We start from the raw sequence: 17,421 nt of genomic DNA on the forward strand, positions 1-17,421 counted from the left end.
TTCATCATTCATTTTTGGTACATGGAAATGCATCATCACATTTTGACTAGCATTTTGACTAGTAAAGTAAGGCCAAAGAAAACAAGAACCACAAAAATACATTTTAGAAGATACCCAATTTTCATAACTGCTCCCTTGAGTTGAGTTAGGGCCTTCTTGATGCACTCGTTGTTGATCTGGCATCCTCCTTTCTTCTTCAAGCCAGAAGGCTCGATCTGGCATCCTCCTTTCTTCTTCAAGCCGGAAGTCGATATTGCTTCCACCTAACACCTAGTCTCGTGTCTAGCCTCTAATTTAACAACAAGTGCACTTGTCTCATTTACAGCCTCTACGCTAGCTAAAAGTGCACGAACATGTACTAAATTTCGCTCTATCAATATATCGATGTACTCTTCTTTCCAATACCAAAACTTGCATCCATTCTACACAACAAAATTTGAAGTTAGCACAACTAGTCAAATCTAGAGCACAAACCGAAGCTAAAAAAAGCGCATACCCCATCGTTTAAGCACTTGATGAACACCCATCCGGGATGCTCCGGCGTTGTAACCACGCGGCGCACGATCATCCTTGGGCAGTGGTCGCACTTAATGAGTGGCAACGGTGCGCCGGCGAGCTTTTGGGCAAGCACCGAGCCCGGCCGACCGCCATTCGTGTATCTGCCGGCGGACCATTGACGGTGCAGATCCGAGCGGCTAGAGGAGGAGTCACTGCCTGCATGTAGCCTTGCGGCCCTGCCAGGGCCTTCCGGCGAGGTGCCCGGCCAGTCCATGGCGCGGCCCGGCCTCCCACAGCCGGCCGAGCTCAAGACCGACCGGATCCGCCCCAAAACCGGCCGGCGGGTGCGCAAACCAGGTGGCCGTGGTTGGGTAGCTCGGCGACGCCGAGGGGAAGGGGTTAGGCGAGCTCGCGTCCGAACTGCACGGCTGCAATGGCAGCGGCGGCGGCGGCAGCGAGGGGAAGAGTCGGGAAGAGTGGAGGGGGTGCGGCCGGAGGGAGGGAGGGGGGCGGATAGAAAAAGACCCGTCTTGTGCCACCGACGGGCGGGCCAGGGGAGAACACGCGCAGACGACCCGCGCGTCCGCGTGGTGTCCGTTTCACCCCAAAAGCGGCGCAAACTTGGGCCGCGGATGGGTCGGAAGCGGATACAAAGCGGACAACTTGGGCCGCGCGCTGGGCCGCTTTTTTTGTCCCTTTTACCCCAAATGGACGGGGCCGAACAGGATAGGGTCGCGCGGTGGAGTTGGCCTCAATCCTCCTTTCATTGTTCTGCAAAAGTAAAGTTTCTGCAACTGGTCGATCCATGGACGGTGCGCTCCATCTACAGTCCTGAAGGAGGGGAGTCATGTGTGTGTGCGCAGAAGCCCAGATCTGCGGCCAGGAGCTGACAAGGGACGACGGACGAGTGGCCGTGGAGCAACCGCGATGCAGATGCAGTGCAGTGGAGTGGAGTGCAGGTCCAGGCACGCAATGCAGAGGCAGGTGCTGCCTCGTTTCCTGTGGTCACGCCTTGGTGCAGTACACGGCCACCGGTACGTCGCTGGCAATGGCGTCTCTACGCACGCATCCATAGTTCCATACGTATCAAGGTAGCCCTACGTTTGATCTAGAAAAACGATCTTATATCGTGGGACGGAGGGAGTGTTTACACTGCTCGTGCGGCCGTTTTCGCAGCTAGAAATCAGGCCTCTGAACGAACGAACCAACGGGTTCGATTTCCTGGCTGTGGTTGACACTGACACAGTTGTTTCAGTTTGATTCTTCCTGCCTGAACTTTGCGCAGCTGCACTGGGGTTTTGGGCCAGCTGAAGGACCCCGAACCGAAACCCACCGGCCGGTGTCGGGCATGCATGTGGCGGTTCAGTTTGCTGGCTAACGACCAATCAGAAGGACCATTTGCGCTTTAATAATCTCGCTCGCCTCAGCCGTAGAAAGCCCTGAACCAACAGCAGTTTAGCCGCTCAGGTCGGTTGGAGATCAAGGCCCCGGGCAGAGTGGCAGTGTCATGTCAACTTGCCAAACAGCACTGACAGCAAAACCATCCGTCAATGTCAGATGACCAGATCAGAGGACGATAATGTCGCTAGCACGGGTTTATGGAGGGAGATTCTTGCCTCTTGCGTGCAAATGGAGACATGGAAAATAATGAAACCATGGGCTAGATCAAATCCCTTACTGTTCTCGCCTCACTAGTTGCTAGTAGTTGGTTTTGTTTATGTACACTGATGATATAATCGAGAGGATCATATTCATTCATTCATACCGATCTCCTAAGCCAAAAAACAAGACGGACACTTGATCTACTGACAGCTGCAAAAAAGATCTGGGTAGGGGCTAATGTAATCAATCATTGGCGCGGATGCTGCAGGCTGACGAGGGTATCGAGGGGGAATCCGATTCGCCGTCGTAGTCATCGTCGTCGTCCTCCTCGAAGTCGGTGAGATCATCGAAGTCCCAGAACTCGTCCTCCACCGCCTCCTCCGGCATCTGCCACCGCTCCTGCGATATCTCGTCCGACTCCAGCAGCTCCAGCACCTGCGTCAATTAGCCATGCACGGTTCAGAAAATTCAGACGCAGTTTCTCAAAGTTCAGAATGGCAACTCAAATAGTATATCATGTGTACCGAACTTGCACGCAAAGCTTTGCTCAAACTGAAACATTTTACCCGAAAGCTTCGTTTCCAAAAAACAAAAGAAAACAAAACATTTGAGCCTCTGACAGTCGTGTGGTCAAACGACAGTATCCCCCGAGTGAAATTATACGTATATGCTAGTGGCGCAGTGCATGAGCGATGATAAACTAATCCGTGATTGGACATGGGTTGGAGCAGACCGGGTTTTGTATATACCCAATTCTGGGGTGGCATGTTTTGTTGGCTAGCCTCGAGATTTATCTTCTCGAGCTGTCCTGTGTCCCCAACCTCCCTCCCCTCGGCCTTCCCGTGAGTCAGCAGTAGTACTAAGCTAGAAGCAACAGAGCATCCTATGCCCTTGCAAATTGCAATACCATTATCAAGAAACCGGCCATTCTTGGGAGCTGCGACGCGGCCAAAAGGACCAGAAGACCCCTTTGTCATCTTCCAAAGCCAGAGTAAAACAGCCAGATCGCCCTGTTGCTTGTCCTAATCCTCATTCCCCACCCACTCGCTCACCAACGGAAGACTCAATGCTGCACAAGTTCTCCTTGCAGCTTCCATAATTAGGCTCCAGTACCACTGCTCAACCCCTAACCGCCGAGGTCGAGAGCAGGCTCCCGTGGCCGCTTGGAGTTGGAGACAGGCTTTTCCAGCCAGGATATATATACTGATTGATCCTCCATTATGCATGCAGCATTATCATTACGCAGCGCCTCAGATTTTCGTATATGCTGCACTGCTACACACAGTGATGATACAGTGTACATGCATCACTCATTTCCTACAGTGTGTGTGATCCTAGTTGGTTCGGTGTGATGTCCAGCGGAGCAGACGAAGACAAGAGACAAGCTAGTCGGCGCAATCACACGGGTTTGGTTTGGTGCAGTGTTGCTCGCGCGCGTACGTACTGGTCGGCAGATGCGTCCTCGCGAGCGAGCTTAAACTAAAGCTAGAACCCTAGCCGTGCTGTCGCGACTGACTAACTGACGCAACGTAAACGTGGCAGTATTTAACAACCGTATCCGTATGCGTGTACGGGACGGGTGGGCGACCCTGACAGACATGCTACCGCAACTACGACAGGTGCGAGCCGTATGTGTGCAGCCGGCTAGTCTTGTTTGGGCTCTATTTGATTGGACGGAGAATATACGGATTATTAATTTTGTGTCCATGTTATTAGATAGGGAGATTATTCTCGGTGATATGGTTACCTGGCACCGGACATCCATAAAGTAATGGACTAATGGTGACCTGCTGATTACTACTAGCATGGCTTGACCCGCAGTGCAGATCAGTACTATTATTAAGACAGACGGCGTCTCTTGGACTAGATCCTTCGGGCAGCTTTTGCAGCAGCTCTTGACAATTATTCATCCATCCAAGCCGGCATTGATTTATTTTTGGCCCATTCCAGTTGTGATTTGTCCACGCCATTGTATGCTGCTAGAATGGCAGAGCTGGTGAACCTACCGTTCAGACCATCCGGGCACGCAGGTACCTTGTAAGAAGCTCTTCGGATAATGTTTCTAGTCCGTCTGATTGGCAATCTAGTTGGAGAAGTTGCAGCTGTTGCCAATCGCAATGCAGGGCAAGAGGTTTGTTTTGGATGCCGGAACAAGAATGGGAATATAGGTGGTTTGTCTTTGCCTTTTGTCGTCCGTTTGGTGATGGCTAGGGTTTCAATTTGGTGGCCCATCCATGGTTATGGCGCGAATCCTACCACCATGTCAGAGTCTGACCTACTACCCCAGCATCTGCAGAGCCAGACGGTTATGCGCAGGTTCTATCTAGGGCAACAATTAGGGCACCAACTATCGAAAGCTACGTGCGTTATTCAGTGCTGATCGGCATCGGCGCCATGTATGTATGTCGGCAGAAGCCTTCAGCGTTACACTTACAAGATTATTAATGCTGCGGCTGAATTCTGAGCTTTGTCCCTAATTTGGACAAGGTAGGGCAGCAAGTGTAGAGGACGAATATACTGTATTTTTTTCAGTGGTTTGAGTGGCTAGTACGTTACGTACCTCTGTCATGGTGGGCCGCCACGCGGCGGCGGCCCTGGCGCAGAGCGAGGCGACGAACATGAGCCGCCGGAGCTGGCCGGCGTCGTAGCCGCCGTCGCCGAGCCGCGGGTCCACCAGCCCTTGCACCACGCCGTCCTTCAGGTAAGGCTTGGCCTGCATGCCGGAGCGGACGAGAAAAACTCAGCCACGTCGTCGCACCGGGAACGAGCATGCGCCGCTGACGACACACGTGGCGTTACTACGTACCCATGCGAGGAGGCTCATGTGGGAGCCGTCGACGGGCTTGCGGCCGGAGATGAGCTCGAGGAGGAAGACGCCGAAGGCGAACACGTCCGTCTTCTCGTCCACGATGCCGTGCGTGAAGTACTCCGGCGCCAGGCACCTGCACGCCCGCCCGACCACAGAGTCAATGCCACGTCGCCACTCTCTTCCTCCTCTTCTTCAATGCGGACAGAGGGAGACGAGAGGAAAGGTTTTGAGTTTTGACTGACTGACCCGAAGGTGCCCTCGATGGGCGCGATGGCGTGGTGCGTCCACTCCGACGGCAGCCACCGTGCGAGCCCGAAGTCGGATATCTGCGTAGAGCAACGTCTGTCAGCCACCGCCGCCGTCGAACAGGGGAAGCAGGAGCAGAGTGTGTTGATGAACCGAGAGCATGGACGCACCTGGGGCTGGTAGTCGGCGTCGAGGAGGATGTTGGAGGCCTTGATGTCCCGGTGGATGATCCGGCGCGCGCAGCCCTTGTGGAGGTAGCGGAGCCCCCGCGCGGTGCCCACCGCCACGCCGTGCCGCTGGCTCCACGTCATCACCGGCCGCTTCTCGTCTGCACCGCATCAGTCAGGCGACACGTACTAGAGCTAGACTACATTGGGGAAAAGCAGAGCATTCGGAGGGAGAAGGGACTCGCCGTGGAGGTTGGCGGAGACGGAGCCGCGGGTGGAGAAGTCGAAGACGAGGTGGAGGCCGCGGTCGACGCAGCAGCCGAGGAGGGAGGAGACGTTGGGGTGGCGCACGTGGCCCACCGTGCCCAGCTCCGTCAGGAAGTCCTTCTCCTTCTTCTCGTCCGCCGCCGCCGCCGCCAGCCGCTTCACCGCCACGGCGCGCCCGTCCGCCAGGATGCCGCAGTACACCTCGCCGTACCCGCCACGCCCCACCACGTTGTCTGCACGCACGCACAACCCATTCATGCACTCTGTTATGTAACGCGCGACAACGCCGGAGCAAGAAAGAAACGGCGGACATGAACAGACCGGCGTTAATTGATTCTTGTTTTTACCTGGGTGGAAGCCGTTGGTGGCCTGGTCAACCTCCTCGTAGGAGAAGCACCTCCACGCGGGCTTGCTCGGCGCCACCGCCACCGCCACCGGCTCGGCCTCGACGACGCAGTCCTCGTCGGGGTTGCTCCGGCGGCCGATGGAGAGGAGCCGCTTCAGGCTCCGGCTCCGGAGGTAGTTCATCCCCCCTCTCCCACCTCTACCAATCTATCCACCCAATCCGGCGCCCGGCGGAGCGCACGCAGACACACTTGGCTAGCTAGCGTAGGAGGAGGGATACGAGGGCATTGAATGCCGGGGCAGCTGAAGCAAGCGAGCGAGGCAGTGGAAAGAAACTGCTCCGCATTCAGCAGGGCATTAACTCGGGCGCGTAACTGCTCCCTGCGACGTCGCGTGCGCTCAGGCTCAGCTCAGCTCAGTGAGTCAGTCACGAGTGTGGTGGAGGGAAGGGAGAGGAAGAAGATGGCACGAGGAGGGGCGTCGCTGTCCGTGGCAGTGCCTCGGCGGGGAGGGAACAGCACAGAGGGGTGGGGTGCGATGCGATGCGAGAAGGCTCCATTTTATATGCGCTGTTGGCTTCTGGCGAGGCGGGACGGGACGACGGTTGCGGGACCCGGCCGCCAATGATCTCTTCTTTCTTTCTTTCTTTCTTTCTTTCTTTCTTGTACCGGCACGGCAGCACGGGAGCGCGGGAGGAGCCCCGGCGACGAGCTATTGGCCTTTTTTAATCGAAATATTATCATCGATCGCGCTCGTTTCATCCACGCGACGCGAGTGAGGTGGCGTTGCTGGCGCTGTGTTGGGTGCGGGCGGGCGGGGCTGCTGGCGCTGGTCTGATTGTTGGCCAATGAATGCCGCCCGCTTGGCGCGGCGTGTGTGGCAATGGATTCCACAGTTATTGGCTTCATGAGTCGAGCTAGCTGAGCCTGAGCCTGAGCGTGACATGTCACCCGTCTCCCATGCGTGCCTGACGAGGGGAGCGCGCGCAGGAGATAGAATTCGAGGACTAAAACGAGATAGAATTCAAGTGCATTGGACTTCTCCAAGGGAGAATAAAATGAGGCCTGAGCTCGTTTTAGGGCTCCTATAAATGAAAGGTACAAGAATCACCCGCCAAAAAAAGGTATAAGAATGTATTTCGTAGAAATTTCAGAAACCCATTCATATGATACAAATAACTCTCATAGGAAAACTCCATATGGAGTGAAATCGTCTAAAATTCCTATGAAATTCTTGCAATTAAATAAGCCAAAGGTTTACCATGCCTTGCAGTTCCAGCCAAAAATCAAATAGTCGTTGGGATGCTGGCCTAGGCCCGGTGTCCACAGATATGGATCCCGTCGCCTCTACTGTGCGTAGATGCTATATCTCGCTTACTGTGAGATAGAGCACCACCTCGCCTTAGAGCATCTCCAACAGGTGCATAAAAGTTTTGCGCACTATAATAGTTTTTAGCGCGGCATTGTAGCACTTTTAGCATGCAGTGTAAATTGTGAAGCACGCGCAATCCGACGCCCCAAATTTGCAGCTTTTGGTAGGGCTTTTTAGCGCGTGCCCAAACCTTTTTTACGCGTGCACTATTTTACAGCTTCTGCTGGAGCTGTCCGGCGCCCAATAAACTCGAATTTTAACCTGCGGAGCAGTTTTTGTGCATCTGTTGGAGATGTTCTTATGTGTTTCCACTGGCGCATCGTTTTGAGCTGGCCTTTTTCTCGTTGGCTTATCTCGATTTCTTTCTTTCTATTCTGGTGGGTCCAGAAACCTTCTACTCTTGTTTGAGGAAGATTTTGTGTCGATATTTTCCTTCTGTGTTGTTCATTTCCGTTTATCCACCTTTCTTCTCTTTTTTGATCAATTTTCCTTGTTTCGTTTTCTTCATTTTCTTGCACTTTTACTTTCATTTTTCCGTTCATTTTTTTTCTTCTCTGCGGTTCCTTGTCGGTTTTCTATTTTTCATTTTGTTTTCTTATTTTCTGCTTTATTTTTCAGAAACAATCATAGATTCACACATTTTTTATTAGTTTCTCCTAGTGTACAAGCATTTTTTAATATGCGATGAACATTTTTGAAAACATTAGTGATTTTTTTTGCATCTCACAAACATTTTTGGTTTATGAACATGTTTGAAATACATATTGAACATTTCTTGAATTCACGATAATTTTTTTCCATACACACCTTTTATTTTTGAAGTACACATGAACATTTTATCAATGAATGTTTGAACATGTTTACATTATCACGACATTATTTTTCTGAATTTTTTTAAAGTCTTTTGAACAATTTTAAATAGTATGATTGGAGTAGGATTTTCTACAAGTGCTTGCCACAGAACTAGTTAAGAGCTTCAACGGTGCAAAAGTTCTCAAAAATTCTGAAAAAAAATACTGAACCAACACACCTATAATATAACATGATCCAACGGAGGGATTAAAAAAATACGACTGTATGTGTTCTGGACAAAAAAATAAATAGTTCAGTATATATTTATGTCGCAGTGAGCTGAAATGCTTATTATTTTTGCCGATGACACATAGATGCATATTTTGACAATTCCTCCGTTGGATCATCTTATTGCATTAGAGAGATGCTTCCATATTTATTTCATATTTTTTGATAATTTTCAAACCGTTAAAAGTTTAGCGACCCTTAACTAGTTCTGTGGCAAGTTGTGATAGACACAGTTTTACCTAGTATAATTTCTTTATATGTCATCTAGCAGATGATCCATCTTTGGATTGAAAGAATTCGAAAACATAGGAATAGAAGAAAAGAACAATGATTAAGATGCATGTATTATAATTCCTATAAGATTTTGAAATTATAGAGGACTAAAATGAGATAGAATTCAAGTGCATTGGACTTCTTGAAGGAAAAATAAAATGAGGTTTGAGCTCATTTCAGGATTCATATAAAACGAAAGGTATAAGAATCAGCAGCCAAAACAGATATAAGAATGTATCTCGTAGAAATTTGTTAAACCCATTAATAAGATCCAAATAAGTTTCATAGGAAAATTTCTGATGGACTGAAATCCTTGAAAATTCTTGCAATTAAATAAGCCTAAGGTTTACCATGCCTTGTAGTTCTAACCAAAAATCAAATAGTCGTTGGGATGCTTGCCTAGGCCCAGTGTCCATAGATATGGATCCCGTCGCCTCTACTGTGCGTAGATGCTATATATCTCGCTTACTGTGAGATAGAGCACCACCTCGCCTTAGAGCATCTTCAACAGGCGCATAAAAATTCCGCGTGCTATAATAGTTTTTAGCACATAATTGTAGCACTTTTAGCATGTAGTGCAAATTGTAAAGCGCGCGCAATCTGGTGCCCCAGATTTGCAGCTTCTTATAGCGCTTTTTAGCGCGTGCCCAAACCTTTTTTACGCATGTACTATTTTACAGATTTTGCTGGAGCTGTCCGGCGCCCAAAAAACTCGAATTTTAGCCCACGGAGCAGTTTTTGTGCGTCTGTTGGAGATGCTCTTACGCGTTTCCACTGGCGCATCGTTTTGGGCTGGCCTATTTCTCGTTGGCTTATCTCGATTTCTTTCTTTCTATTCTGGTGGGTCCAGGAACCTTCTACTCTTGTTTCTGGAGGATTTTGTGTTGATATTTTCCTTCTGTGATGTTCATTTCCGCTTATCCGCCTTTCTTCTCTTTTTTGATCAATTTTCCTTATTTCGTTTTCTTTATTTTCTTGCACTTTTACTTTCATTTTTCCGTTAATTTTATTTTTTTCTTCTCTGCGGTTCCTTGTCGGTTTTCTATTTTTCATTTTGTTTTCTTATTTTCTGCTTTATTTTTCAAAAACAAATCATAGATTCACGCATTTTTTTTATTAGTTTCTCTTAGTGTACAAGCATTTTTTATATGCGATGAACATTTTTTAAAACATTAGTGATTTTTTTTGCATTACACAAAACATTTTTGGTTTATGAACATGTTTGAAATACACATTGAACATTTCTTGAATTCACAATATTTTTTTCCATACACACCTTTTTTATGTACACATTGAACATTTCATTAATGAATGTTTGAACATGTTTACATTATCACGACATCATTTTAAACACCTGAACATTTTTGAAGTCTTTTGAACAATTTTTAAATAGTATGATTTCTTTATATGTCATTTAGCAGATGATCCATCTTCGGATTGAAAGAATTCGAAAACATAGGAGTAGAAAAAAAGAACAATGATTAAGATGCATGTATTATAATTTCTATAAGATTTTGAAATTATAGAGGACTAAAATGAGATAGAATTCAAGTGCATTGGACTTCTCGAAGGAAAAAAAAAAGAGGTTTGAGCTCGTTTTAGGATTCATATAAAACGAAAGGTATAAGAATCAGCGGCCAAAAAAGATATAGGGAAAGTACCTAGTGCTCCCAGGCCTAGGGTGCTCCCGGTGCTCCGATGCGAAAAACATTTTTTAAAATGTTCAAAAAATTCTGAAAAAAATGCAGCACATCGACGGAACATCGATGTCTCTTGTCACAAAATTTCAAATCAAAATTCGAAACATTGCTCGAGATACAAAAATGACAAATTTGACATCAATGTGATAATGGGCCAAAACTAAAGCCCAACTTATGTTATGTAAAAAAAATTGTCATTTTTGTATCTCAAGCAATGTTTCGAATTTTGATTTGAAATTTTGTGACAAGAGATATTGATGTTCCGTCAATGTGCTGCATTTTTTCAGAATTTTTTGAACATTCTAAAAATGTTTTTCGGACATTTGGAGCACCGGGAGCACCCCAAGCCTGGGAGCACTAGATACTTTCCCAAAATATATAAGAATGTATCCCGTAGAAATTTGTTAAACCCATTAATATGATCCAAATAAGTTTCATAGGAAAATTTCTGATGGACTGAAATCCTCGAAAATTCTTGCAATTAAATAAGCCTAAGGTTTACCATGCCTTGTAGTTCCAACCAAAAATCAAATAGTCGTTGGGATGCTTGCCTAGGCCGAGTGTCCACAGATTTGGATCCCGCCGCCTCTTGTGTGCGTAGATACTATATCCCTCTTACTGTGAGATAGAGCACCACCTTGGCTTACGCATTTCCACTGGCGCATCGTTTTGGGCTGGCCTTTTTCTCGTTGGCTTATCTCGATTTCTTTCCTTCTATTCTGGTGGTCCTAGGAACGTTCTACTCTTGTTTGAGGAAGATTTCATGTCATTGTTTTTCCTTATGTGTTGTTCATTTCTGGTTATATGCTTTTCTTCTCTTTTTTGATCATTTTTCTGAAGGAAATATGCCCCATAAGCAATAATGAAGTTATTATTTATTTTCTTATATCATGATAAATATTTATTATTCATGCTAGAAATTGCATTAACCGAAAACTTGATACATGTGTGAATACATAGACAAACAGAGTGTTCCTAGTATGCCTCTACTTGACTAGCTCGCTAATCAAATATGGTTAAGTTTCCTAGCCATAGACATGAGTTGTCATTTGATGAACGGGATCACATCATTAGAGAATGATGTGATGGACAAGACCCATCCATTAGCTTAGCACTATGATCGTTTAGTTTATTGCTATTGCTTTCTTCATGACTTATACATGTTCCTATTACTATGAAATTATGCAACTCCCGAATACCGGAGGAACACTTAGTGTGCTATCAAACGTCACAACGTAACTGGGTGATTATAAAGATGCTCTGCAGGTGTATCTGATGGTGTTTGTTGAGTTGGCATAGATCAAGATTAGGATTTGTCACTCCGATTGTCGGAGAGGTATCTCTGGGCCCTCTTGGTAATGCACATCACTATAAGTCTTGCAAGCAATGTGATTAATGAGTTAGTTACGGGATGTTGCATTACATAACGAGTAAAGAGACTTGCCGGTAACGAGATTGAACTACGTATGATGATACCGACAATCGAATGTCGGGCAAGTAACATACCGATGACAAAGGTAACAACGTATGTTTTTATGCGGTTTGACCGATAAAGATCTTCTAGAATATGTAGGAACCAATATGAGCATCCATGTTCCGCTATTGGTTATTGACCGGAGACGAGTCTCGGTCATGTCTACATAGTTCTCGAACCCGTAGGGTCCGCACGCATAACATTCGATGACGATCGGTATTATGAGTTTATGTGTTTTGATGAACCGAAGGTTGTTTCGAGTTCTGGATATGATCACGGACATGACGAGGAGTCTCGAAATGGTCGAGATATAAAGATTGATATATTGGACGACTATATTCGGACACCGGAAGTGTTCCGGGTGATTTCAAAGAAAACCAGAGTGCCGGAGGGTTATCTAAACCCCCCTGGGGAACTAATGGGCCACATGGGCCTTAGTGGAGAGAGAGAGAGGGCCGGCCAGGGCAGGCTGCATGCCCCTCCCCCTTTGGTCCGAATTGGACTAGAGAAGGGGGGGGGGGCGCCCCCCTTTCCTTCTCCCTCTCCTCCTTCCTTTCCCCCTCCTAGCAGGACTAGGAAAGGGGAGTCCTACTCCTCCTAGGAGGAGTACTCCTCTCATGGCGCGCCCCATGGGTCGGCCGGCCTCCCCCTTGCTCCTTTATATACGGGGGCAGGGGGCACCCTAGAACACACAAGTTGATCATTGATCTCCTAGCCGTGTGCGGTGCCCCCTCCACCATAATCCACCTCGGTCATATCGTCGTAGTGCTTAGGCGAAGCCCTGCGTCGGTAGCTTCATCATCACCGTCATCACGCCGTCGTGTTGACGAAGCTCTCCCTTGATACTCAGCTGGATCGAGAGTTCGTGGGACGTCACCGAGCCGAACGTGTGCAGATCGCGAAGGTGCCGTACTTTCGGTATTAGGATCAGTCGGATCGTGAAGACGTACAACTACATCAACCGCGTTGTCATAACGCTTCCGCTTATGGTCTACGAGGGTACGTGGACAACACTCTTCCCCTCTCGTTGCTATGCATCACCATGATAGATCTTGCGTGTGCCTAGGAAAATTTTGAAATTACTGTGTTTCCCAACATTTTCCTTGTTTGGGTTTCTTTCATTTTCTTGTACTTTTACTTTCATTTTTATTTTTTTTCTTCTCTGCGGTTTCTGTCGGTTTTCTATGTTTCTTTTTGTTTTTTATTTTCCGCTTTATCTATATCTTTATTTTTATGAAAATCATATATTCACATATTTTTTATTAGTTTGTCTTAGTGTACAAGCATTCTTTTTTATATGTCATGAACATTCGTGAACAAAATAGTGATTTTTTTTTTTGCATTTCACAAACATTTTTGGTTTGTGAACATGATTTAAATACACATTGAACATTTCTTGAATTAATGCTAAACATTTTCCATACACGCCTTTTATTTTTGAAGTACACATTCAACATTTTATTAATGAATGTTTGAACATGTTTATGTTATCACAAAATTTTAAACACCTGAACATTTTTTATGCCTTTTGAACAATTTTTAAATAGTACTCCCTCTGTAAACTAATATAAGAGTGTTTAGATCACTACTTTAGTATTCTAAATGCTCTTATATTAGTTTACGGAGGGAGTATGATTTATTTATATGTCATCTAGCAGATGCAAGATGAAGCTTAGCTTCCCTGCCAACTGGCAGATGATTCATCTTTGGATTGCAAGAATTTGAAAACATAGGAATAGAAAAAAAGAACAATGGTTAAGATGCATGTATTATAATTTTATAAGATTTTGGAATTGTAGAGGACTAAACCGAGATAGAATTCAAGTGCATTGGACTTCTCCATGGAAAAACAAAATGAGGTTTGAGGTCGTTTTAGGACTCCTATAAAATGGAAGGTATAAGAATCACCCGCCAAAAATGGTATAAGAATGTATCTCATAGAAATTTAATAAAGCCATTCATATGATCCAAATAAGTTTCATAGGAAAGTTTCTTATGGACTGAAATCCTCGAAAATTCTTATGAAATTCTTGCAATTAAATAAGCCTAAGGTTTTCTATGAACCTAATAAGCCTAAAGTTTACCATGCCTGGCAGTTCCAACCAAAAATCAAATAGTCGTTGGGATGCTGACCTAGGCCCAGTGTCTCCAGATCTGGATCCCATCGCCTCTCGTGTGTGTAGATGCTATATCTCACTTACTATGAAATAGAGCACCACCTCGCCTTACGTGTTTCCGTTGGTGCATCGTTTTGGGCCAGCCTTTTTCTTGTTGGCTTATCTCGATTTCATTCCTTCTATACCGGTGGTTTCAGGAACCTTCTACTCTTGTTTGAGGAAGATTTTGGGTCTTTTTTCCTTCCCTGTTGTTCATTTCTGGTTATCTGCTTTTCTTCTCTTTTTTGATCAATTTCCTTGTTATTTTTTCATTTTCTTGTACTTTTACTTTACTTTTTCCATTCTTTTTTATTTCTTTTTTCTTCTCTCTGGTTCCTTGTCCATTTTCTACTTTTCTTTTCGTTTTTTATTTCCTCCTTTATACCTTTCTAAAAAAGAATCACGGATTCACGCATTTTTTATTAGTTTGTCCTAGTGTTCAAGCATTTTTTATATGTCATGAACATTTTTTTCTAAGGAACATGTTTTAAATACACATTGAACATTTTTTGAGTTCACGCTAAACATTTTCCATACACACCTTGTATTTTTAAGTACACATTGAACATTTTATTAATGAATGTTTGAACATGTTTACATTACCACGACATTATTTTAAGGGTTTTTATCATTTATGCCATCAGTTGTGTCCCACTACTCAGTTTTGCCATTAAGAATTTCAACTGCTCAAAAATGCCATCGCTTTGTTAGACACGTGTTCAAAAATGCCACTAGGTACCATTATTGTGATCTTAAATCTCTTTTGCCATGTTATAATGACATAAATACCTATGAACCAGCATGCCAGCTCTCCTTCTATCTTACTACAATAAAGTATGGGGTCCACTTGATCCCAACGACGTTCTTATTTTTCTATAAAATTATTCGCTTGGTTACTCCTGACAAGTGGGGCCACACTTATCATTGTGAGATAGAGAGAACTGACATGTGGGTCTAGGCTTATTTTTGCCATATAACATGGTCAATGTGTTTGATGTGAAAATAACGATGTCTAATGGCATTTTTGAGGAAACATCTAACGAAATGATGGCATTTCTGAGCAAACATCTCACGGATCGATGGCATTTTTGAGTAGTTGTAACTTCTAATGGCAAAACTGAGTAGTGGGACACAACTAGTGGCAAAAATGATAAAAACCCTTATTTTAAACCCCTGAACAATTTTTAAGTATTTTGAACAATTTTTAAATAGTAATGATTTCTTTATATGTCATGTATATTTTTGTAAATATGGACATATTTTTTGAACAGAACAATTTTTTTGTAAAAATGTGTGAACAAAATTTTACATTCCATGGACATCTTTAAAATAATTCATGACCATATCTTCATACGCATGAACATTTCTATAAAATGTCATTAGTCTTTTTTGAAAGGTATGAATATTTTTTGTAATTGCACGTTCCATTTTTTACATTTCATGAATGGTTGTTCTTACACATATACATTTTTTAAATGCCATGAGTATATTTTGAATAGTACAAATATTTATTTTAAATTGCTACAACAATTGTGTTACATTCATGAACATGTATAAGTTTGTAAACGTGTAAATGTGTGAACATTTCTTGAACATCAGGAGCATTGTTTGAACGGTATGAACTTTTTTTCAATATTTCAAGAACAATCTTTAAAACTCTTGAACATTTTTTGATGATATGACCAATTTCTAAGCGTATAAATATTTTTTGACAAAGTCATGAACCCTATCTAAACTAGTGAAAACCTGAAGACCAAATAATTCGTTAAGGTCTCTACTATTAAAAGGAGTTGGTACGTTCGTCTCACCTCCTCTCCTCATTCCCTCCCCTTCTAGGATAATCTAAACCAAATCAGTAAACTTTTTGTCCTACTGCAAACATTTTCTTGTTTTAACTCAACCAAAATTTACCCAAATCATGTCTTTTATTAACTCAATCAAATCATACCAAAACCTCAACTAATCAAATTTTCTTTGTCTACCCCTACCGATACCTAAGTTAAATCAAATCTTATCAAAATCTTAACTAAACCAAGATTTCCATTTCCTTCCTTTACCCATACAAAACATTAAATCAAATTTAGCACGTGTAAGGTATATGTCGGACACGATTAATGTAAAACCACTACAATTAACTAGTGGTCCATAGAAGCTAAGTTAGGATCACTACACTGGTTCCCTTCCTAGATGCTTTTTAGTGGCTGGGTTTGCCAATTTAGCATGGCATGTGTAGAAGTCGTTAGGCAGCGTGCGAATAGAACTCGCAACAAGCGACTTATAGATGTGTCCCTTGAATCCATCGGGCGTGATGTATGTTTTCCTACGGGACTGGGGTACACATAAACGATGAGGTATGTTAGTTCATGCCGACCTGACCCATCGGTCCCATGAATTAGACGTCGGTACAAGCCAATTTGGTTTGGTTTTTTTTAGGGGAAAGTCTGTTCTTTATTGATCGAATTCCACAGATAGTAATGCTTACATTATGTGGTTGGCCAAACCACATATGACACCCTGAGGCTAGATTAAGAGCATATCTAGCTAAGCTATGCGCTTCTATGTTACTATCTCGTCCTTCAAAAATGAAACTACAAGAAAAAGCGGTAGAACGAGCTTTGATCTCGCTGATAATTGCACTGTGTTTGCCTAGAGAGCCTTGAGCAATGTCTCGCACTACTTGTTTTGCATTTGACGCTACCACAAAATGCTGCAAAAAGAGGTCCTCGGCTGCACAGAGTGCCTCCCTACATGCCAGCGCCTCCAAGGCCATTGGGTCATCCACTCCTTCCACCACCAAATCAGTACTACCCAAATAGTTCCCGTCGGCATCCCTGCACACCACCGCCGCAGAACCGCCCCGTCCTGGTTTCACGTCAGCGTCCACATGAAGTTTAGCATGGTTTGCCAGAGGGGCTCTTGGGCGAGTTCTTCTGTGTATGCCCCCGTCTACCCTTGAGATCCGAGCTGGTTTGCTTTCTTTAATACTTTCCAGCTCTCCAATGAACCTTTTGGTGAAAGAGAGAAGTGATTGAGGTTTGGTGTCAAGTGCTCACTAGCGAGAGGCCGAACTTGGTGTCGAGTGCCCAGTAGGCCCAGTGGCGAGGCCGCCTCGAGGCCCAGCCGTGTTGCATGAATATTTGAGTACGATGGCGATCCTAAAAAAAAGAGTACAACGTCTTCCTTCCGTCCAAACGAAGCAACTGGATAGAGTCAGAGGCAACGGCGTGCATATACGCCCTGTCTAGAACAAATTTCCACGAACCTATCGTACCATGCATGTCGGTACGAAATTACCAGAGAGAAGAAATGTTTGAAACTGAACGAGATGTTCCACGAGATTGACGGTGGTGTTCTTTCAAAAAAGATTGACGGTGGTGGGTGCTGACATGACGTTTCAACTCCGAGGCCCTCGCCCAGACGCGTCGGACGACTT

At 44.9% G+C, this 17,421-nt stretch overlaps 1 protein-coding gene across 1 annotated transcript; it reads right to left on the minus strand.

The window, feature by feature from the left end:
• Window positions 1-2,143: 2,143 nt before the first annotated feature.
• LOC119356780 (probable receptor-like serine/threonine-protein kinase At5g57670) lies at window positions 2,144-6,485 on the minus strand. The gene is made up of 7 exons (XM_037623766.1): window positions 5,937-6,485; window positions 5,568-5,822; window positions 5,326-5,483; window positions 5,156-5,235; window positions 4,907-5,042; window positions 4,661-4,813; window positions 2,144-2,535 (listed from the first exon to the last, which is right to left on the minus strand). Exons 1-7 carry the CDS (start codon window positions 6,115-6,117, stop codon window positions 2,344-2,346), a joined length of 1,155 nt encoding a protein of 384 aa, XP_037479663.1. The 5' UTR covers window positions 6,118-6,485; the 3' UTR covers window positions 2,144-2,343.
• Window positions 6,486-17,421: the final 10,936 nt, after the last annotated feature.

This window comes from Triticum dicoccoides, chromosome 2A (genome assembly GCF_002162155.2).
Source record: "Triticum dicoccoides isolate Atlit2015 ecotype Zavitan chromosome 2A, WEW_v2.0, whole genome shotgun sequence".
NCBI lineage: Eukaryota > Viridiplantae > Streptophyta > Magnoliopsida > Poales > Poaceae > Triticum > Triticum dicoccoides.

Bases quoted from the DNA above. Each gene is read 5' to 3' on its own strand.
- LOC119356780 (XM_037623766.1), bottom strand. From the start codon at position 6,117: ATGAACTACCTCCGGAGCCGGAGCCTGAAGCGGCTCCTCTCCATCGGC. The intron at 5,823-5,936 runs GTAAAAACAAGA...GCGTGCGTGCAG, and splicing joins CACCAACGGCTTCCACCCAG to ACAACGTGGTGGGGCGTGGC. The intron at 2,536-4,660 runs GTACGTAACGTA...TAATTGACGCAG, and splicing joins GGCGGCCCACCATGACAGAG to GTGCTGGAGCTGCTGGAGTC.